Genomic DNA, 23,593 nt, shown 5'->3' with positions numbered 1-23,593 from the left:
ATATTGGTAATAGCTTCTTAAATATGACATCAAAAGCATGGACAACAACTGAAAAAATAGGTAAAATTGGATTTCATCAAAATTAAAAACTTTTCTTCATCAAAAGACACAATGCTTGACCAGTGTGGCTCAGTGGTTGAGCGCTGACCTTGAACCAGAAGATCACAGTTCAATTCTCGGTGAGGGCACGTGCCTGGGTTGTGGGCTTGGTCCCCAGAGAGGGGCATACAAGAAGCAGGAGATCAATGATTCTCTCTCATTATTGATGTTCCTCTCTTTCTGGAATCAAATATATATATGTCTCCAACAGAGTGAAAAGACAACCACAGCAGGGAGAAAATATTTGCAACTCAGCAACAAGCAAACAATTCAATTCAAGATGGGCAAAGGATTTGAAGAGACATTTCTCCAAAGATTAAAAAAAACAAAAAGTAGAAACAACCAAGGGGCACATGAAAAGATATTCAACATCATTAGTCATTAGAGAAATGCAAATCAAAATCAAAATGGGATACCACTTCACACCCACTAAGATGGCTATTATTTAAAAAAATAAAAACAAAACAATAAAAAATAAGTTGACAAGTTTATGGAGATACTGGAACTCTTGTGTATTGCCGGTGGGAATGTGAAATGGTGTAGCCACTGTGAAGAACAGTTTTATGGTTTCAAACATAGAATTACCATGACCCAACGATTCCACTCCTAGGTGCAATTCCACTCCAAAAGAATTAAAAAGGGAGACCCAGTCCTAGCCAGTTTGGCTCAGTGGATAGAGCATCAGCTTGTGGACTGAAGGGTCCTGGGTTAGATTCCAGTCAAGGTCACAGACCTCGGTTACAGGGTCCCCATCCCTAGTCAGGGTGTGTGCAGGAAGCAACCAATTGAAGTATCTCTCTCATATCTATGTTTCTGTCTCTCCCTCTCCCTTCCACGCTCTCTAAAAATCAATGGAAAAATATCCTCGGCTGAGGATTAACAACAACAACAACAACAAAACAGAGACCCAAAAAGATTCCTGACCAACAATATGCAAAGCTGTATTATTCAAAATAGCCAAAAAATGGAAACAACTCAAGTGTCCATCAAAAGATGAATGGAGCCCTAGCTGGTTTGGTTCAGTGGATAGAGGGTCGGCCTGCAGACTGAAGTGTTCCAGGTTCAATTCTGGTCAAGGGCACATTCCTTAGTGGCAGGCTCAATCTCTGACCCTCATTGGGGCATGTTTGGGAAGCAACCAATGGATGTGTCTCTCTCTCTGCCTCTCCCCCTCCCTTCCACTCTCTCTAAAAATCAATGGAAAAATATCCTCGCATGAGGATTAACAAACAAACAAAAAAAATGGTTAAACAAAATGTGATATCCTATCTAATAATAGAGAAACTACGTAATTAGCCGTACCTCCGCTACCCTTCCCATGGGCTGATCAGGGCGCTATGCAAATTAACTGCCAACAAAGATGGCGGCTAATTTGCATACATAGGCGCAATGCTGGGAGGCAAAAGGGGAAAGACAGAAGCCGCCTGCCACTGACTGTGATCATAAACCCAGGCGGCAGGCAAAAACGGGGGCATTTGCCCCACCCCCCAGGTGATCGGAGGCTGCCCCGAACCCCAGCTGTGATTGAAGGACTGGGCAGCCTTTGCACGACCCCCAGCTGTGATCGGAGGACCTGGTAGCCTTTGCCCAACCCCAAGCCGTGATTGGAGAAAGGGGAAGCCTTTGCCCGACCCCCAGCCGTGATTGGACCCCTAGCCGTGATTGGAGAACCCGGCCACCTTTGCCAGACCTCCAGCTATGGCCTTTGCCTGACCCCCAGCTGTGATCGGAGCCCCAGGCAGCCTTTGCCCGACCCCCAGCCGTGATCAGAGGACCAGGCAGCCATTGCACGACCCGCAGCCATGATGGGAGAACCAGGGGCCTTTGTCCCACCCCCCAGCCCTTATTGGAGGACCAGGCAGCCTTTGCGTGACTCCCAGCCATGATCGGAGAACCGGGCAGCCTTTGTGAGACCTCCAGCCATGATCGGAGATCCGGGGGGGCCTTTGCCCGACCCCCAGCAGTGATCGGAGGACCGGGCAGCCATTGCGCAACCCCCAGCCATGATCGGAGAACCGGGCAGCCTTTGCCCGACCCCCAGCTGTGATCGGAGGACCAGGCAGCCTTTGCACGACCCCCAGCTGTGATCAGAGGACCGGGCAGCCTTTGCCCGACCCCCAGCCGTTTTCGGAGAACCTGACAGCTTTTGCCCGACCCCCAGCCATGATCCGAGAAGCGTGCGGTGCAGGGAAGAAGCGGCGCCGGTGGCCGCCTCTTCCTTGCCCTCCACCCATACCGGTGATCAGTGATCAGAGAAGCCCCAGCGGCAGAGAAGAGGCGGCACTAACCCCTAAGTAGATCTCGAGCACCTTTCAAACTGCGCAGGTAAAACCCCCTGAGACAGGGTCCTGGCTGCCACCTAGATCACTAGCACCTTTCAAACTGCAAACCCCATGAGACCGGGTCCTGGCTGCCAGGTAGATCACACGCACCTTTCAAACTTTGAGGGTAAAACCCCATGAGACTGGGTCTTGGCTGCCAGGTAGATGGAGAGCACCTTTCAAACAGCAAACCCCATGAGACCGGGTCCTGGACACCATGTAGATCCCGAGCACCTTTCAAACTGCGTGGGTAAAACCCCCTGAGACCGGGTCCTGGCTGCCATGTAGATCACGAGCACCTTTCAAACTTTGAGGGTAAAACCCCTTGAGACCGGGTCCTGGCCGCCATGTAGATAGCAGCAGCTTTCAAACTGCAAACCCCATGAGACCCGGTCCAGCATATTGGGAGTAAACATGATGCATCCAGGTGGAAATATGATTACGGGGTTGGAAGACAGACTGGGAAAGAAGAAGTCAGAAAGAGACACTGAGCCGAAACTGGTTTGGCTCAGTGGATAGAGCGTCGGCCTGCGGACTGAAGGGTCCCAGGTTCGATTCCGGTCAAGGGCATGTACCTGGGTTGCGGGCATATCTCCAGTGGGAGATGTGCAGGAGGCAGCTGATCGATGTTTCTCTCTCATCGATGTTTCTAACTCTCTATCTCTCTCCCTTCCTCTCTGTAAAAAATCAATAAAATATATTAAAAAAAAAAAAAAAAAGAGACACTGAGAGAGTCGCTGGCTGGCTGCAAATACTGACTCTCCAGTAGTGATAGAATAAAAAAGTGGGGGATATCTCTGGAAGATTCAAGAGATAGGAGGCAACTCTTCTATGGTTTTGACTTGCCCAGCAGATTTCCACATACACACATGTACACGCCTATGTTTGCATGCACACACATATACACATAACTGACTGCCCTCCCTGGAAGCACAGAAGAAGAAGAAGCTGCCCACCTTTGGTCCAGGCGCCAGCGCCTGCGGCTGGCTGCAGCCCAGGAGACGGACAAGCCACCCGCCTGAGGTCCCAGGCTGCAGCCACCCGGAGAAGCTGCCAGCCCTGTGGTCCAGGGCGCCAGCGCCTGTGGCCAGGGAAATAGGTTCCCTCTTCACCTACTGCAGTCATTACTTCAATATTCCCCTTCTGAATTTCTCTCCTGTGCTACAACCCAACTCCATTTTTCATTGGAAGATATGGAACAGAGAGAGCAGTGTTAAAAGCTTACATTTTTAAGCCAGTAAGGTTGGTACTTAAACATATAAATGGAAAACTAGAGTCCTTAAGGTAACAAAGGCTACAAAGGACAGGGACAGCGCATGACCTATTACATCCAGCAATCCATATGGGGACTGAAAACTTTGCAATGATGACAATTAGTGAAGATATGAATCAACTAAAATAGTTGACAGGGACAATTCTTCTATCTTTGAAAATACATCAAATCTGTTCAAATAGATTTTCATCTGCATAATATAACACATTCTGACAAGACCACCACCACCACCAATGTGGTCAGTCTTGTGCCGATAAATGTTTAATAACTGAGGGACGCCCCCCCCCCCCCCGCCCCTGACGAGTGCACAAATTTTTGTGCACCGGGCTACTAGTAGTCCATATAATGGAATATTATTCAGCCATAAAGGGAAATTAAGTTCTGATACATATTACAATATGGCAAAATCTTGAAAACATTATTGCTAAATGAAATTAGACAAACACAAAAGGACAAATATGATATGATTCCACTTATATGAAGTATTTAGAATAGACAAATTCATAGCTACAAAAAGTAGAATAGAGAGGGGTTACCAGAGGCTGAGGGCCAAAGACAGTTATTGCTTAACGGGTACAGAGTTTTTGTTTTGGATGATAAAAATAAGTTCTAAAAATAGATAGTGGTGATGGTTTTATAGCATTGTGAATACACTTAATGCCCATGAATTCTAAACTTAAAAGTAATTAAAATAGTCTAGTCCTAAATATCTTTGTCTATAGCCACAAATTTCCTTCCTTCTCACCACCTTATATCTTACATTCCACTCTTGTATTGAACTACTTGACCTGTGAAGGTAAAACATACTTTCAAGCTTTCCTGGATTCACTTACAATCCTCTTGTCTTTACCCCTTTCTAAGTTTGGTGAACTACTCTTTATTCATTAGGATTCATCTTCAGTGAAACCTTTCTTTTCTGACTTCCTAAAGCAATTAATCAATTGTTCCTTTGTACTGTCAAGTCCCTTTATAAATAATTCTACTATAGCATTTAATCATGCATTATATATTATTTCTCTATGTGTGTTTCCCCCATTAGATCCAGTTTTGAGGATAAGCATAAATCTTATCATCTTTCCTTCTGTAGCACCTCCTAGCACATGGTAGATACTCAACTTTCCCAAATGAATGACTTATGCATGTATGTGCTTTGAAAAGTCATAAAGCACTATATCAGTACAAGGACTTATATCATTTTACCCTTTGTGAGTTTATTTCAAGTTAGTTTCCAGGTTATGAAACAAGTCCCTGATGATGTGCAACATATAAGATAATTCATTTTTTTCACTATAATCCCATTAAACTAACCCCAAGGTTTTCTTCACTTAAATGCTAAATTGAATAAAAAAATATTTCTGAGTTTCTAAATGAAGAAAATACTAACTAAATGTACTATCATACATTTCAAAGAAAAGATACATTCTATGCTAGAAAGATGAGTTGATAATGAGTAGTTTTACATCAGAATATTTTTTAAAAATATATTTTATTGACTTTTTACAGAGAGGAAGGGAGAGGGACAGAGAGTCAGAAACATCGATGAGAGAGAAACATCGATAAGCTGCTTCCCGCACGCCCCCTACTGGGGATGTGCCCGCAACCAAGGTACATGCCCTTGACTGGAATCGAACCTGGGACCTTTGAGTCTGCAGGCCGACGCTCTATCCACTGAGCCAAACCAGTTACAGCTACATCAGAATATTTTTGTTATGTCTTTCAGAAAAGTAGTGTAACCAGATATGTGAATAATCTAGCCCTAGCACATATTTATACATACTCTGGTTAAGAACCAGTGCAAAGCGCTGAATCAATCAAATATTCAGTGAGTCCACACATAGCACATAATACCAAATATATGTGTTTACAAAGTTAAGACTAGATTTTTATAGTCAAGAAATTCACAATATAAAAGTGAAAAACATGAAAAAAATAGATCCAATATATATGTGCAGATATGGTCATTCACTCAACAATTATTACCTTAGTATGAACCAGGCACTCAAAACATATGCTAGGAACTACAGGAATACAAAGATTAATAGAACATACAGCCCTGCTTGGCTCACAATTAGGTATGGAGAGACAATTATAAATATATAATTACAGCAATTAACATTAACAACTCTTCCCTTGGCCTACATCCAGATTTTTCTTCTTTTTGGCTATTCTTTCTCAGTCATTTCAACCTGCTCTTCCTCTACTAGTCTTATATGCTTGCAAGGCTCTATTTTATATATTCAGTATCTCACTCTACAACTTAGGCCATTCCTATGACTTCAAGACTTCAACAACCATTACAGACAAATCTGTTCTTAAAGCCCGTCCTTTCTACTGAGTTCCAGAACTATATTTCCAACTGCCTACTTGTTATTTTATAGAGGACCGGTGCACGAAATTCATGCACTCGGGGTGGTGGGGGTCCCCCTCAGCCTGGCCTGCACCCTCTCACAGTCTGGGAGCCCTTGGGGGATGTCTGACTGACGGCTTAGGCCCACTCCGCATGGACATCCTTACCACTGCCGCAGAAGTAGGAGAGGCTCCCACCACCGCTGCTATGCTCACCAGCCATGAGCACAGCTTCTGGCTGAGCAGCACTCCCCCTGTGGAAGCACACTGATCACCAGGGGACAGCTCCTGAGTTGAATGTCTGCCACCTGGTGGTCAGTGTGCATCATAGCGACCAGTCGTTCGCCGTTCGGTCATTTGTATATTAGTCTTTTATTATATAGGACTAGAAGTCTGATGCACAAAAATTCATGCAAGAGTAGGCCTTCCTTCCCTTGGCTGCCAGCACCAGCTTCCCTCTCGCACCCGGGATCTGGGCTTCACTCCAGCCGCCACTGGCAGGCACCCGGGACCAGGCTGCTTCGCTCAGGCTGCTGCCAGCAGGCACCTGGGACCTGGGCTTCACTCCAGCCTGACTTTGTCCAGATGGATGTCCGGAATGATGCCCAGAAAGACATTTGGTCTAATTAGCATATTACCCTTTTATTATTATAGATTTCTCAAACTAAACTTACCTAAAATTGTACTCTTCTCAAACTAACTTATAATCTAAGGTTCCTACCTGAGGTCACAGTACTTCAATCAGCTGGGTTGTACAAACCAGAAATTCATCTTTGACTCCCCATTACACATCAAGCGTATTCAAAATCTTGTTATTCTATTTCTCCCCATTTCTGTGCCTTAAGTAACTCAGTGTTTCTCCATTAAGGGGCTACTGGCATTTGGAGCAGGGGAGTTCTTCAATGTTGGGACTCTCTCTTGCAATACAGAACATCATCATTCCTGGCTCCATGCATAAATGCTATTAACATTCCCCAGTCATGAGTACTAATCAAAATGCTCCCTGAGGCTGGTATTGTCCAGGTTAAGAATTACATTGTGCTTAGTTGAAGACTCCATTATCTTTCATCTGCACTACTAAAAAAATTTTTAAACAAAAATCTTATGTGTAATTATTTTCCCTACATCAACTTTTTCTCCCTTCCAATCAATTCTCGATTCTACAGTCAGGGTAATGTTTTAAGCTCAGTTTGATCAACTAACTCCTCTACTTAAAACCCTCAGATGTTTCTGATTTTAGGAGAAAGACTAAATTTAGTTTTGCCATTAAATATAATGTTAGCTGGGGGTTTTGATAGACAGCCCTTATAAATTTGAGGAAGTTTCCTTCTATTCCTATTTTGCTGAGAATTTTTTATTATAAATACAGTGGGGCCTTGACTTATGATTTTAATTCGTTCTGAGACCGAGCTCGTTAAGGAGCTCGTTAACTCAAATTACTCTATCAACTCAATGCAAAAAATTGGCCGACACAGCTGGTATCTCAAAAAACTCATTAGTCAGGACACTCGTAAGTCAAGGCCCCACTGTAGATGTTAAATTTTGCCAAATGCTTTTCTGCAAGAATATCCAATTTCACTAGGCCAATACAATAAGGCAAGGGGGGAAAAAATTGGAAAGGGAGGATGACATAATTGTGTAAAGAGACTTTTAAAAGGCATTAATTTTTTTTTAAAAAATCTATTATTAATGAGTTCTAGTGGCTCTTTTGGTAGATTCCTTAAAATTCCTTAGTTTCCATTAGTACTAGAATTAATTCGTCCTATTCAGGGAAATGATCAATATACAAAAATTAATAGCATTTCTATATACCTGCAAAGAACAAATGGAAATGGAATAAAAAATACAACTCCATTTCTTATAACATCAAACACATGAAATACTTAGGAATGAATGAAACAAAATATATGTAAGTGGTGAACCCTGAAAATTATAAAATGTTAAATTTATAAAATTATAATTTTAAGGAAGACCTAGACACCATGTTTATGGATTAGAATCCTATCTAATAAAAGGGTAATATGCAAATTAACCATCACTCAGTCACAAAGATGGCAGTGCCCAGTCCTCTCAGCCCCACCGGAGTCCCCCAGTCCCGGGGGGTGGCTGCTGAGAGCGGGGGCCTCTGGGCAGCGGGCATGGAGTGCCGGGGGGGGGGGGGGGCGGGCACTTGCGTCATCACCCTGGCGACGAGGCAAGTGTTCCACACCCAGCCGCAGATGGACCTCTGAGCCACGGACAGCCTCTGGGCAGCAGGTGAGGAGCGGCCAGGCCCCGCAGAGAGCTACTGGCGCACAGATTCGTGTGCAGGGCTATTAATATTCAATATTAAGATTCAATTCACTCCAAATTGATCAACAGATTTATTACGGGTTGAATTGTGATCCCAGAAAGATATACTGAAATCCTACCCTACCCCCAATACCTGTGAGTGTGACCTTACTTGGAAATAGAGTCACTACAAATGTAATAAAGTTAAAATGAAGTGATACTGAATTAGGGTAGATCTTAATCCAATATGACTGGAACCCTTAAAAGAAGAGAAAACAGAATGCTATATGAAGGCTAGGTAGGGAAGATAACACCATGCAGAGACAGACATAAAACATATTGGTAAGACAGCCATGAAAGATGGAGACAGAGACTGGAGTTACACTGCCATAAACTAAGGAACACCTAAGATTGTCAGAAGCTAGAAGAATCTTCCTCTCTCCAGTAGGAGCATGGACCCGCCAACATCTTAATTTTGGACTTCTAATCTCCAAAACTGTGAGATAATAACCTTCTGTTGTTTTAAGCCTCCCAGTTTGCTATAGAAACCCTTGGGAACTAACAGGCATAGTGAATACTAAAGTCATTTGATTTATTGATGAGAATGAAAGGACAGAACAGGACTGATAGCTGTGTCCTTAACCCCTCTTCCAAAAAAAAAGCCACAGAATGTATCAGTTACTCAGCCTGCCCTTATCTTGGCCAATGGGAAAGCGGGGGAAACTAGCCCAAGGCCAAGAGTATGCTAGCCACCCCCCGTCTTTGTGTAACCAGACCCTAGCTGCACCCTGCCCTTGCGTCACTAGCCCCCGGCCCTCACTCAACCAACCGGAATCGGCCAAATCAGTGGTCAGAGTGTGCCTCCACCCCCCTGACCCCAAGCCCTATAAATTCTTTGTTCCCTTGGGACTCGGGGCTCTCTCTTGCATCCAGTAATGGAGGCAGGGGCGGGGGGGGGGGGGGGACCAAGTCCCGGGCTTGAATAAAAGCCTCTATGCTTTTGCATCGGATTTGGTGCTCTCTGGTGGATCTTTGGGGGGGTCTTCAAATCTGGGCATAACAAGATAACTGCTTTATATAATAATATATAATTTTATTATATATACTAGAGGCCTGGTGCACAAAAATTTGTGCACTCAGGGGGAAGGGGGCGTCCCTCAGACTGGCCTGTGCCCTCTCGCAGTCTGGGACCCCTCGGGAGATAACGACCTGCTGGCTTAGGCCTGCTCCCAAGTGGCAGAGGGCAGGCCCAATCCCTAGGTGCAGCCCCTGGTCAGGCTCAGAGCAGGGCCGTTGGGGAGTTGGGGTGCCGCCCCCTGTCACACTCAAGGCAGGGTCGATGGGGAGGTTGCGGCGCCACCCCCTGTCACGCACAGAGCAGGGCCAATCAGGGGGTTGGGGCGCTGCCCCCTGTCACACACAGAGCAGGGCCCATCGGGGGGTTGGGGCTCTGTACCCTGTCACGCACAGAGCAGGGCCCATCAGGGGGTTGGGGAACTCCCCCCCGTCATGCACAGAGCAGGGCCGATCAGGTGGTTGAGGAGCTCCCCCCGTCACTCACAGAGTAGGGCCGATAGGGGAGTTGGGGCACCATCCCCTGTCACACACAGAGCAAGGCGGATCAGGGGGTTGGGGCGCCACCCTCTATCACCCACAGAGCAGGGCCGATCAGGGGGTTGGGGCACCGCCACTCTCACACTCAGGGCAGGGCCGATGGGGAGGTTATGGCTCTACCCCATCACACACAGAGCAGGGCCCGTGGGGTGGGGGTTGGGGCGCCACCCTCTATCACCCACAGAGCAGGGCCGATCAGGGGGTTGGGGCACCGCCACTCTCACACTCAGGGCAGGGCCGATGGGGAGGTTATGGCTCTACCCCATCACACACAGAGCAGGGCCCGTGGGGTGGGGGTTGGGGCGCCACCCTCTATCACCCACAGAGCAGGGCCGATCCGGGGGTTGGGTGCACCGCCACTCTCACACTCAGGGCAGGGCCGATGGGGAGGTTATGGCTCTACCCCGTCACACACAGAGCAGGGCCAATCAGGGGGTTGGGGCGCTGCCCCCTGTCACACACAGAGCAGGGCCGATCAGGGGGTTGGGGCGCTGCCCCCTGTCACACACAGAGCAGGGCCGATCAGGGGGTTGGGGTGCCGCACCCTGTCACACACAGAGCCGCAGGGCGATCAGGGGGTTGGGAAGCTCCCCCCATCAGGCACAGAGCAGGGCCGATCAGGGGGTTGGGGCGCTGCCCCCTGTCACGAACAGAGCAGGGCAGATAGGGAGGTTGTGGCCCCGCCCACTATAACACACAGAGCCGCAGGGTGAGGGGCTGGTTTGCCCTGAAGGGTGTCCTGGATCAGGGTGGGGGTCCCCACTGGGGTGCCTGGCCAGCCTGGGGGAGGGGATGATGGCTGTTTGCAGCTGGTCACACACCCTTCAGGGTGGGGGTCCCCACTGGGGTGCCTGGCCAGTCTGGGTGAGGGGCTGAGGGCTGTTTTCAGGCCGGCGGGTGACTGAAGCTCCCAACAGCTCCTTTTTTTCTTTTTTTTTTTTTTATTCTGGGCCAGCTTTAGCTTTGAGGCTTGGCTCCAGCTCTTAGGCCTCCGCTGCTGAAAGCAGGTTTCTGGCCTTTGTTTACCTTCTGTATTCGAAACAATGTTGTGATCCTGCTGGCTGAAGCCCAGAGGACTAAAGCAGGTTTCTGGGGTTTTGTTTAGCTTCTATATTTGTAACATAGTTGCTTAGAGTTGCAGCTCAGAGGCCTGCAGTGGCAGGCGGGGAACGTTGGAGTCCTCCGTCACTGAAGCAAGCAAGCCTCATGTTCGCTTCAAGCTGCCTGGCTGCTGGCCGCCATCTTGGCTGGCAGTTAATTTGCATATTGCCCTGATTAGCCAATGGGAAGGGTAGCGGTCGTATGCTAATTACCATGTTTCTCCTTTATTAGATAGGATCATTTCACATGTTTAAAATTTTATATACTTATATATATATCTCTTATCTAGTAATAGAGAAACATGGTAATTAACTGTAACTTCACTACCCTTCCCACTGGCTAATCAGTGAGATATGCAAATTAACTGCCAACCAAGATGGCGGCCGGCAGCCAGGCAGCTGAAGTGAACAGGAGGTTTGCTTGCTCCAGTGAGGGAAGAAGCCAAGGTTCCCCAACTGCCGCAGCCCAGCTCTGAGCTCCGGATGCAACATTGTTGCAATTATAGAAGCTAAACAAACCCAGAAATCTGCTTTCAGCCGCCAGCGGGCTCAGAGCTTAGAGTGCCAGTGATGGCAACAGAGTTTCAATTATAGAAGCTAAACAAACCCAGATACCTGCTTTCAGCCAGCCACGGCCTCAGAGCTGGAGCTGGCTCTCAGCTCCAGTGACAGTTATAAAAGGTAAATAAATCCCAGAATAAAGAAAAAACAGAAAAAAAAAAAGGCTTGGAGCTTCAGTCGCTCGCCAGCCTGAAAACGGCCCTCAGCCCCTCACCCAGACTGGCCAGGCACCCCAGTGGGGACCCCCACCCTGAAAGGGGTGTGACCAGCTACAAAAAGCCATCAGCCCGTCATCCAGGCTGGCCAGGCACCCAAGCGGGACCCCCACCCTGATCCAGGACACCATTCAGGGCAAACCAGCCGGCCCCCACCCATGCACCAGGCCTCTATCCTATATAGTAAAAGGGTAATATGCAAACTGACCCTAACAGCAGAAAGACTGGGAATGATTGGTCATATGACACACACTGACCACCAGGGGGCAGACGCTCAATGGTTAGTCACTCTCACAGTGGGGAGCTCTGCTCAGCCACAAGCCAGGCTGATGGCTGCCAGTACAGCGGTGGTGGTGGGAGCCTCTCCTGCCTCCTCAGCAGTGCTAAGGATGTCCGACTGCAGCTTAGGTCTGCTCCCTGCTGGCAAGTGGGCATCCCCCGAGGGCTGCTGGGCTGCCAGAGGGATGTCTGATTGCCATCTTAGGCCCAATCCCCCGGGGAGCAGGCCTAAGCCAGAAAGTGGTCACCCCTGAGGGGTCCCAGACTGCCTGAGGGCACAGGCCGGGCTGAGGGACCTCCTACCCCCGAGTGCACAAATTTTTATGCACCGGGCCTCTAGTATATATATAAAATACTATGTGGTAAATATAGTTAACAGATCTGAGTTTAGAATCTGCCATTCTCTTAAGCTTGTTTCTTCATCCATAACAAGAGGAAGATTCATGAAACATGTAAAAAGCCTATCTTGTACAGAGTTTGACATTAATAAGATTCCTTTCTTTCCTGGGTACATTGGTATAGTTAATCTTGAAGAAATTTGGTCTTGTATTTTTCTTTTCTTTTTAAAAAAACAATACCACTTTTATTTTTTAAATATATTTTTATTGATTTCAGAGAGGAAGGGAGAGAGAGATATAAACATCAATGATGAGAGAGAATCATTCATTGGCTGCCTCCTGCACATCCCCCACTGGGCATCGAGCCCACAACCCAGGCATGTGCCCTAATTGGGAATCAAACTGTGACCTCCTGGTTCATAGGTCAGCACGCAACCACTGAGCCACTGCTTTAAGAAAAAGAAATAGAGAGAGAGGAACATAAGTTTAGAGCAAAAAATGGCAATAAATAATTACCTATCTATAATAACCTTAAAAGTAAGTGGATTAAATAGTCCAATCAAAAGACATAGGGTAGCTGAATGAATAAGAAAACATGACCCATATATATGCTGTCTATAAGAGACCCAACTCAGAACAAAAGATTCACACAGAATAAATGTGAAGGGATAGAAAAAATATTCCATACAAATGGAAATGAAAGAAAGCTGGGGTAGCAATTCTCATATCTGACAAAATAGACTTAAACACAAAGGCCATAACCTTTCAGCCAGAACCACCATCTTTGAGTAATTCACCAAAACACAAAGAGAAAGAGTAGAGGCAACCGGCTATATGTTCTCTAGGCCTTTTAGAAAATATGGAGTTGTTCCTTTGGCCACATACATGAGAATCTACAAGAGAGGTGATACTGTGGACATCAAGGGAATGGGAACAGTTAAAAAAAGGAATGCCCCAAAAATGTTACCATGGCAAAACTGGAAGAGTCTACAATGTTACCCAGCATGCAGTGGACACTGCTGTGAACAAACAGGTTAATGACAAGCTTCTTGCCAAGAGAATTAAAGTATGTATTGAGCATGTTAAGCACTCTAAGGGCCAAGATAACTTCCTGAAACATGTGAAGGAAAATGATCAGAAAAAGAAGGAAGCCAAAGAGAAAGGTACCTGGGTTTGACTGAAGCGTCAGCCTACTCCACCCAGAGAAGCACACTCTGTGAGAACCAATGGAAAGGAGCCTGAGCTGCTAGAACTCATTCCCTATGAATTCATGGCATATGTGTAAAAAAGAAAAAGACCTCTATGCTGATAAAAATGTTTCTCTTAATTGAGTAGAGGTGTGGCGTCCCTTCCTTCAAAAAAAAAAAAAAAAAAAAAAAAAAAAAGAGAACACTTTGTATCATTTAAGAAAACAAAACACAAAGGCCATACATACAAGAGACAAAGATGGTCACTACATAATACTAAAGGGATGGATCCAAGAAGAGGACATAACCCTTGTAAACATACATGCACCCAATATACATAACAAAACTTATGGTGGACTTTAAGGAAGAGATGGGCAGCAATACAGTCAATGTAGGGGACTTTAACACCTCACTATCATCAGAGGATAGATCTTCCGAACAAAAAATCAACAAGGAAATCAACGACCTTAAATGACACACTAGATCAGATGGATTTAACCGATATTTACAGAACATTTCATCCCAAAGCAGCAGAATGTACATTCTTCTCAAGTGCACACAGAACATTCTCAAAGATAGACGACATGTTGGGATGCAAAATAAGTCTTAACAAATTCAAGAAGATTGAAATCATTCCAAGCATCTTGTCAATTCACATGGTATGAAACTAGAAATCAACTACAATAAAAAAACACCTCAAAATAGCTCAAATACATGGAGGCTAAATACCATGTTATTAAACAATAAATGGGTTAACAAAGACATCAAGAAAGAAATAAAAAATTACCTGGAAATAAATAAAAATGAACACACAACTACCCAAAATCTATGGGACACAGAGAAAGCATTTCTGAGAGGGAAGTTCATAGCATTACAGTGCTACCCCAAGAAGCAAAAAAAATCTCAAATAAATAATCTAACCCTACACCTAAAAGAACTAGAAAAAGAACAATAGGAAAAGCCCAAAGGAAGGAAATAATAATGATTACAATGGAAATAAATGACAGAGTCTAAAATAACAATACAAACATCAATGAAACCAAGAGTTGGTTCCTTGAAGAGAAAAACAAGATGATGAATCTTTAGCCAGACTCGCCAAGAAACAAAGAGCAAGGACCCAAATAGATAAAATCAGAAATGAAAGAGGCAAAGTAATAACTGACCTCACATAAATACAAAAGATTGTAAGAAAATACAATCACCTATATGCCAAACCTATACACCTATATGCCAAAAAATTGGACAACTTGGGCAAAATGGACAAATTCTTAGAAACATATACTCTTCCAAAACTGAATGAGGAAGAATCTGAAAATCTGAATAGACTGATAACAACTAATGAAATTGAAGCAGTAATAAAATAAAATATAAATCCCAGCAAACAAAAGTCCTGGTCTGGATGGCTTCACAAATGAATTTTACCAAACAATCAAAGAACTAATACCTATCCTCATGAAATTATTCCAAAAATTTCAAGAAGAGGGAAAACTTCCAAACTCTTTTTACAAAGCTAGCATTATCCTAATTCCAAAACCAGGTAAGAACACTACAAAGAAAAATCATAGGCCAATATCCCTGATGAACATAGATGATAAAATCCTTAACAAAATATTAGCAAACTAGATCCATCAATACATTTAAAAATTCATACACCATTACCAAGTGGGATTTATTCTGGGGATGCAAGGCTGGTACAATATCCGCAAATCAATAAATGTGATAACAGCACATAAGCAAAGTGAAAGACAAAAATCACATGATCATATCAACAGATGCAGAAAAAGCATTTGACAAAATCCAGCACCCACTTATGATAAAAACTCTCACCAAGGTGGGAATAGAGGAATCATACCTCAACATAATAAAAGTCATATTTAAAAAAACCTCAGCTAACATCATATTCAATGGGCACTTTTAGTTTTTCCCTTAAGATCAGGAACAAGACAGGAATGTCTGCTTTCACCGCTCTTATTCAACATAATGCTGAAAGACAAGCGATCAGACAAGAAGACAAAATAAAAGGCACCCATATTGGAAAGGAGAAAATAAAACTGTCATTTGCAGATGACATGATATTGTACACAGAAAACCCTAAAGACTCCACCAAAAACACTGCTAGATCTAATAAATGAATACGGCGAAGTAGTAGGATACAAAATTAGTACTCAGAATTCGGTGGCATTTTTATACACAAATAACAAACTCTCAGAAAGAGAACCTAAGAAAGCAATCCCATTTTCTATTGCAAATAAATAAATAAATAAATAAATAAATAAATAAGGTACCTAGGAATAAACTTAACCAGGAGGTAAAAGATCTGTACTAGGAAAACGATAGGACATTGAAAAAAGAAATAGAGGAAGATGCAAACAAGTGAAAGCATATGCCATATTAATGGATTGGAAGAATTAACATCATAAAAATGTTCATTCTACCCAAAACAATCTATAGACTTAACACAGCTTCTATTAAAATATCAATGGCCTATTTCACAGATCTAAAAAAAAACCCCAAAAGTTTATATGGAAATAAAAAAGACCCAGAAGAATCTCAGCAACCTTGACAAAGAAGAACAAAGTTGGAGGGATCACAATACTGTATATCAAACTATACCATAAAGCCATTGTAATTAAAACAGCCAGGTTCTGGCACAAGAACAGACATATAGATCAATGGAACAAACAGAGAGCCCAGAAATCAACCTACACCTTTATGGTCAATTAATATTTCACAAAGGAGGCAAGAGCATCTAATGGAGTAAAGACAGTCTCTTCAATAAATGGTGTGGGGCCTATCTGGCGTGGCTCAGTAGTTGAGCACTGACCTATGAACCTGGAGGTCACGGTTTGATTCCCAGTCAGAGCACATGCCTAGGTTGTAGGCTCAATCCCCAGTGTGGGGTATGCAGAAGGCAGCCGATCATGATTTTTTTCTCATCATTGATGTTTCTATCTCTCTCTCTCTCCCTCTCCCTTCCTCTCTAAAATCAATAAATATATATTTTTAAAAAATAATAAAATTAATAAATGGGGTTGGGAAAATTGGACAGGTACATGTGAAAAACTAAAACACTAACTTACACCATACACAAAAATAAACTCAAAATGGATAAAAGACTTAAATGTAAGTCATGAAACCATAAAAATCTTAGAAGAAAACATAGGCAATAAAATCTCAGATATCTCTTGGAGCAATATTTTTGCTGACATATCTCTGAGAGCAAGGGAAACAGGAAAAAATAAACATATGGGACTACATCAAACTAAAAAGCTACTACACAGCAAAAGAAACCATCAACAAAATGAAAAGAGATTTCACTGTATGGGAGAGCATATTCGCCAATGATTCACCTAATAAGTGGTTAATCCCCAAATATATGAAGAACTCATACACCTCAACACCAGGAAGGCAGACAATCCAATTAAAAATTGGTCAAAGGACTTGAATAGACACTTCTCCAAAGAAGACATACAGATGACCAATTCATGTATGAAAAAATGCTCAAGGTCACTAATCACTAGGGAGACGCAAATTAAAACTACAATGAGGTATTACCTCACACCTGTCAGAATGACTACGATCAATAAATCAACAAACAAATGCTAGTGAGGAAGTGGAGAAAAGGGAACCATCCTGTACTCGGGGTTGGAATGCAGACTGGTGCAGCTACTATGAAAAACAATATGGAGTTTCCTCAAAATGGAAGTGCCTTTTGATCCAGCAATCCCAATTCTGGCTAACAGACAGTCCTTGGGTTACGTTGGACTCGACGTACGTTGTTTCGTGGTTATGTCGCCATCTCCCATTTATTTATAAAAAAAGTTCCATCATTTCGACATATGTACATGTATGCTTTATGTTTTTTATTATTTATTTACTACAAGTAAAGGTCAGGAATTGTTATCTTTCGTTTAAATTGTTTTTACTGTTTCACTTCATTACTGCTGTGTATGTGCTCCATGTGAGCGACATAGGTGGTTATTAGGTGGGTCCGACTTACGGCAAAAATCGCATTACGTGGCGCTATAGGAACAGATTTCCAACGTAACCCGAGGACCTACTGTATATATCTTAAGAATCTCGAAACACCAATTAGAAAAAAATATATGCACCCCTATGTTCATAGCAGTGTTATGTACAATAGCCAAGATCTGGAAACAGCCCAAGTGCTCATCAGTAGATGAATGGATAAAAAAGCTATGGTATACTTACACAATGGAATATACTCAGCTATTAAAAAAGAAGGATGGATCTCTTACACTTTGTGACAGCATGGATGGACCTGGAGATTATTATGCTAAGCAAAATAAGCCAGTCAGAGAAAGACATACCATATGATTTTATTAATATGAGGAATCTAATGAACAAAATAAACTGATGAACAAAATAGAGCCATAGGCATGGATACATGGAATAGACTGACAAATGTCAGAGAGGAGGACTGGATAAAGGTAGGTGAAGGGATTAGTTAAAGAACATATAGGCCCCTAGCCGATTTGGCTCAATGGATAGAGCGTTGGCCTGCGGACTGAAGGGTCCCAGGTTTGATTCTGGCCAAGGGCACATGCTGGGTGGTGTGCTCGATCCCCAGTGGGGGGCGTGCAAGAGGCAGCCAATCAGTGATTCTCTCTCATCATTGATGTTTCTATCTCTCCCTCTCCCTTCCTCTCTGAAATCAATAAATATAAAATAAAAAAGAAAAGAAAAGAAAAAGAACATACATGCATAGCCCATCGACACAGACAAGTGTGGTGAGGGCCAAGGGAGCAGGAGCTGGGGGCTGGGTGGAAGTGGCAAAGGGGGTAGGGGGGTAGGATGAGGGATATTTGCAGTAGTGTCAACAATTAAAAGTTTAAATAAAAAATAATTTTAAAAATAAAATAAAATGCTTAGCACCAGAGAGAGAGAGAGAGAGGGAGGGGGAGAGAGAGAGAGAGAGAGAGAGAGAGAGAGAGAGAGAGAGAGAGAGAGAGAGAGAGAAGGACTTTCCCTATTAAACTGCTTTGGCACCTTTACAAAAATCGGTAGACCATATATGTATGGGTCTATTTCTACATTCTATTCTCCAGCAATTTATATGTCTATTTTTTCTATCAATACTACACTGTCTTGATTACCACATCTTTACATTAAGTCTTAAAATTTGGGAGTATAAGGCCTCTAACTTTGTTTTTTTTGTAAATTTGGCTATACTAGGTTATTTATATTTTCTTATACATTTTAGAATCACTTTCCACAAAAAATAAGAAAGTCTGCTGCAGTTTCTACTGAATCTTGTATAGTTTCCTAGGGTTGCCAAAACTAATTTGGTGCCTTAAAACAACTGAAATTGCCCTAGCTGGTTTGGCTCAGAGCCTGTGGACTGAAGGGTCCCGGGTTTGATTCCAATCAAGGGCACATGCCCAGGTGGCAGCCTCGATTCCCAGTAGGGGGCGTGCAGGAGGCAGCCAATCAATGATTCTCTCTCATTGATGTTTCTTATCTCTCTCTCCCTTCCTCTCTAAAATCAATAAAATATATTAAAACAACAACAACAAAAAAACACAACTGAAATTTATTGTCTCACAATTTTGGAGGCTCAAGTCCAAAATTATGTTATCTGTAGGGCTATGCTCGCTCTCTCTTGAAGTCTCTAGAGGGGGACCCTTCCTTGCCTCTTTCTTGGCTTGTAAGAGTTGCTGGCAATCCCTTGGCTTATAGATACATCACTCCAATCAAGGCCTCCATCTTCATATGGCCTTCTTCCCTGTGTGTCTTTGTGTATCAGTGTCCACGTTTTCTTAATAAGGACTCAAGACATTGGACTAGGGCCCATCCTAACTCAGTAACCCATAACACTACATCATCACTAAGGACTATTAAGAACACATAGGAAAAAAACTTAAATAATGCTCCTTCCTCAAGGAACTTAAAATTGGGTTGAGAAGACAAGGTTAGCACATAAGAACCTATTAGTGAAAAATGAAGAACAAAAGCACGCTCCAGTTAGAAGTCCCAAGGACTTCATGGTGGACACAGATCAGAAACTAAAGATTGGTACAATCTCTTGGTAGTAAGACACAGAAAAGAGGCAAGAGGCTACAAGTCAAATGGCAGGAACAAAGGAATTAACTGACACAGAAAAGCAGGTACGGAGACAAAAGTAAGCAAAATAACAAGTTTGGAACAAAGTTTGGATCAGGAGATAATGGGAGACAAAGGTAGCTGGAATTCTGATTTGATGCAGTGAGTGATGCAGCCACTCTGAAAGTAAGGTTTGAGGAAAATTGACTCCAAAAAAGAAGTCATGGGCATGAGTCCACAGGAGCTAAGCAGGGCTGTTGCTGTTGAGGACAGGGCATTGTGGACATCACTCATTCACAGGGTCACCAGGAGTCAGAGCTGAGTCAACAGCATGTAACAATTATGAACTCCAGGGAGAGTATATACCACTTATACTATTTAACATTTCCCTCCAAAAAAGGGAGGTTTTCCTTTTTTTCCTCCTGATCACCTATTAACAATTCCTAGGACAGTGCTCTATTAAACACCACTTTTAGAAATGCTGCTCCAAAGAGACAGCAAGGCCCATGAATAGAGTCCATTATTAGGTGGTTGGAGGGGGAAAAAATAATCCAGCAAAGAATATAACAAAGAAGGTAGGAGGCAAATCTGGAGAGTTCAATGTTATAGAAGCAAGAAGGGAGATAGTTTCCAAGAAGCTAAAGATAATCAACAGGACCAAATTACTGAGAAATTAAATAGATTGAAAATAAAAATGATTTTTGGATTTGACTAGGAAGACCTTCAAGTGAATGGCTTCAGAAAAGGGGAGGAAAGAAGGATGGCTGACAGAATAAAACAAGATTAGGATGGGGATGAAATAAGAAGTTGAAACATTTACAGACCACTAAAAATTGGAGTTTAGCAGAGAAAATAAAAAAAGAAATTGGTTCATTGGGAGAAGGAAGTAAATAGGGGAATAAAAAAATTTTTAGAACAGGATACCTATATTTGTTTGAAGGTAAAAGTGAAAACCTACTAAACTGATCATTACAGTCCAGTAGATAGAAGAAATGGAATCCAGAGTATAAATTACTAGAAAAGACTTATCTTTCCTTTCAGATTGGAGATAAAAACTTTAATAGTAATACCTAACCAATCCGAGTCCGAAGATCTTATTTATCAGCCAGCTAGCGTGGCTCAGTGATTGAGCGTCTACCTCTGAACCAGGAGGTCATGGTTAGATTCCAAGTCAGGGCACATGCCCAGGTTGTGGCTCTATCCCCAGTGTTGGGTGTGCAGGAGGCAGCTGATCAATGACTCTCTCTCATCATTGATGTTTCTATGTCTCTCTCCCTCTCCCTTCCTCTGTGAAATCAGTAAAAATATATTAAATAAATAAATATTTCAAAATTTCATAGATTTCTGCCTACTCCACCCAAGAGAATTTTGTCTTTAGAGCTCAGAGTGTAGTATGTGTGTAAATTTGCTGATGTCTTGCTCTTCTCAGAGGATGTCTATGTTGTGGTGAAGAGGAGGGGGTTATAGAAAAGCACTTACCTAAGGGCCTCAATCTTTATGAAGGTAGAAGCTGGTGACAATAAAGAAGTTGGGAGCTCATGGAGATTTTAACTTATAACAATTTACTATAAGTGATTTTGATATACACAATAAAATCTTGTAATTATAATAGGAATACACACAACCAATGTGAAGATTGCCAAAGAAGTGTACAGAAAGAAAAGCATCTACTTATCCCACCCAGAAATTTTTACAACTCTGCCACACCAACAGAAGTTGCATAAGTCATAAATTAATATGTAGTTCCAATATGCTAATGAGAACAAAGACTGTTTAGGAGCAGGTCTAGTTACAGTCCAGCTTTAAACTTCTTAAATTTAAACTCTGTATGACTTTCCATCTTCATAAAACACCAACCACAGTAGCTACTTAAGCATACAAAATTTCACTTTTAATCCTTTCAAAAACAATGAAAACACTGACATAAGGTTCTGTTGCATAGGAAATTTTTTAAATTCTACCTTTTGGGTTAATTTCATTAATGATTCAAATTAAGTACCTAACTTTGGATTAATTATGTCCAAGTCACAAATGTGGTGCATATATCGTGTCAGAGCCTATCATAACATTTTGATCACAAAGAGGACAGCTAACATTTGATTCTTTAACTACTTCATACATTGTCCTATCGAAATTTATAAAAAGTCATACTGGCTTAAGAAATATATGGTGACTACCCTAAGTAGAGTTAGAGGAGGCCCCATTCTTTAAATAAATTAATGAATATTGATCAGTGTGCACGGAATAAGGCGAAGGCAACAACACCCACACCAAATCTGGCAGCCTCCGCATTTGTGAATCTGTGAACGTCAGGCGGCCACACAGGCCAGATGATTACTACTGCCAGCTCAGCAGCTGAGCCTGGAGAAAAGGCGGCACCCGCACGCAGGCCACTCTGAGAACCAGAACTTACAGTTTCCTCGGGCAGGGGCTGGAGAACGTGGCCGTGATTAAACCAGTAAAAGTCCGGCAGAAGCAGGGCTGTAGGCGGTAAAAGGGGAGCTTCCGGGGCTGCGATCCTGGAAGGCAGGAGGCAGCCGCTCCTGGGCTGGCACCCCCACCTCGGAGCCGAAACGACGGGGGCTGAGCGGCGCGGACTCGTCCTTACCTTGTCATCCTCGCATCTCTTCCCCAGGCCCTCTCTGGCCTGCAGCCGGCTGCTGAGGCGGCCGTAGTCGGCCTCCTTCTGGTCCATCTGCTTCTTGTGCGAGTCCACCAAAAGCAGGAGGTCTGAATTGCGCTTCTCCAGGCGCCCGCGGGCCACCTCGGTGCGCTGGACCTGGCCCTGCAGCTCGGCCACCTCCTCCTGAAGCAGGACGTGGCGGGAGGAGATGCTCCAGTAGTTGAAGGCGAGGATCGCGATCACCACCAGCAGCACCACCAGCACGAAGGAGGGCAGGCGGCCGGCCCGCCGGTTGGCCCCGAAGCCCACCATGGGGACGAACCGGGCTGTGCCTGGTGGTGGTGGTGGGGAGGGGGGGCCTCGCCGCCGACACCTGCCGGCAGAAGCTCAGGCCGAGGCAGCGGAGTTGCCTAGGGGACGCGGCCCCAGGGCCGGGAGAGGGAGCGGGCGGTCCAGCGCGCTCGCCCGCCCGCGAGCCGGAGAAGGGGGCGGGGCCGCCAGCCCCTCCCCGCCCCCTCTCCTCAAATCCTGCCGGGACGCGTTCTGGAGGCTTCGAACACCACCCTACGCCCGCGGAGAGGAACCTACAGAACCTAACTGCCCGCACCTCCGGCCCCACACCTCAGCCTAGGGGGCGGGGAAAGGAGCCGGAAGGGGGTGGATTTGACGCTGGCCCCGCCCACCGGCGGTGTCGGTCGCCTAGGGGTCCAATTTCCTAGTTTCCGCCGACGCCCCCTCTTCTCGCGAGAAAGTGGGCTTCTCTCGCCCCTTGCGGTCGTCTCTCGCGAGGGCTATGTCTGTAGGGAGAGTGTCGGGGTTAATTTTGGCGGTTTGGCTCGGCTCTTGGACCTGAATCGGAGCCCCTTCAGCTTCTACCTGCTCCATTCCCTTTCCCCGGGGTCTCGGGAGTGCCCCTCCGGGGAGCGTCGGTCTTCGAGGACTTTTGGGGCCGCGACTGCGACGCAGGGAAGAGGGTGGGAGAGCTACGGACAGAAGGGGCGACTAGGAAGGTTTGGAACTTGCTTCAGTAGAAGGAAATCTTCTCCTTTGTGTTAACGATATGGAGAGAACACAAAACAAAAAGACAGTGAAATAGCGGTACCCCAAACATTACGGAGAAAAGCAGGAAACGCTAAGCTTTATGACTGAAAGGGATGGTGCCAGCCCGGTTTCCAAGGTTACTGCTTTCACGAACGGAAAGAACTTAAGAATGTGTGGGCTTCTGTTCTTCAACTGCTGCTTTTGCTTCCAACTGAGCTTCCCAATAGAGAGTCCAGAAGCTGCCCTCGATGAATGATAACTA

The 23,593-nt window shown here is 44.3% G+C and overlaps 1 protein-coding gene and 1 pseudogene across 5 annotated transcripts in view; one reads left to right on the top strand and one right to left on the bottom strand.

Annotated features, from left to right (window-relative positions):
• The window catches only part of GOLM2 (golgi membrane protein 2), a 122,180-nt gene extending 99,263 nt beyond the window's left edge, over window positions 1–22,917 (bottom strand). For all 5 annotated transcript variants that reach the window (XM_036299791.1, XM_036299765.1, XM_036299783.1 and 2 more), the window contains exon 1: window positions 22,276–22,917. In XM_036299791.1, the coding sequence (XP_036155684.1) occupies window positions 22,276–22,602 (327 nt within the window). In that variant the 5' untranslated portion in view covers window positions 22,603–22,917. The remainder of the gene's footprint in view (window positions 1–22,275) is intronic.
• On the top strand, window positions 13,252–13,702 carry LOC118674961 (annotated as a pseudogene).
• Window positions 22,918–23,593: the final 676 nt, after the last annotated feature.

The sequence above is a fragment of the Myotis myotis genome, unplaced genomic scaffold (genome assembly GCF_014108235.1).
Source record: "Myotis myotis isolate mMyoMyo1 unplaced genomic scaffold, mMyoMyo1.p scaffold_m19_p_1, whole genome shotgun sequence".
Taxonomy (NCBI): Eukaryota; Metazoa; Chordata; class Mammalia; order Chiroptera; family Vespertilionidae; genus Myotis; species Myotis myotis.
The sequence above is the reverse complement of the archived record's forward strand: the minus strand, read 5'-3'. Positions and strand labels throughout refer to the sequence as shown.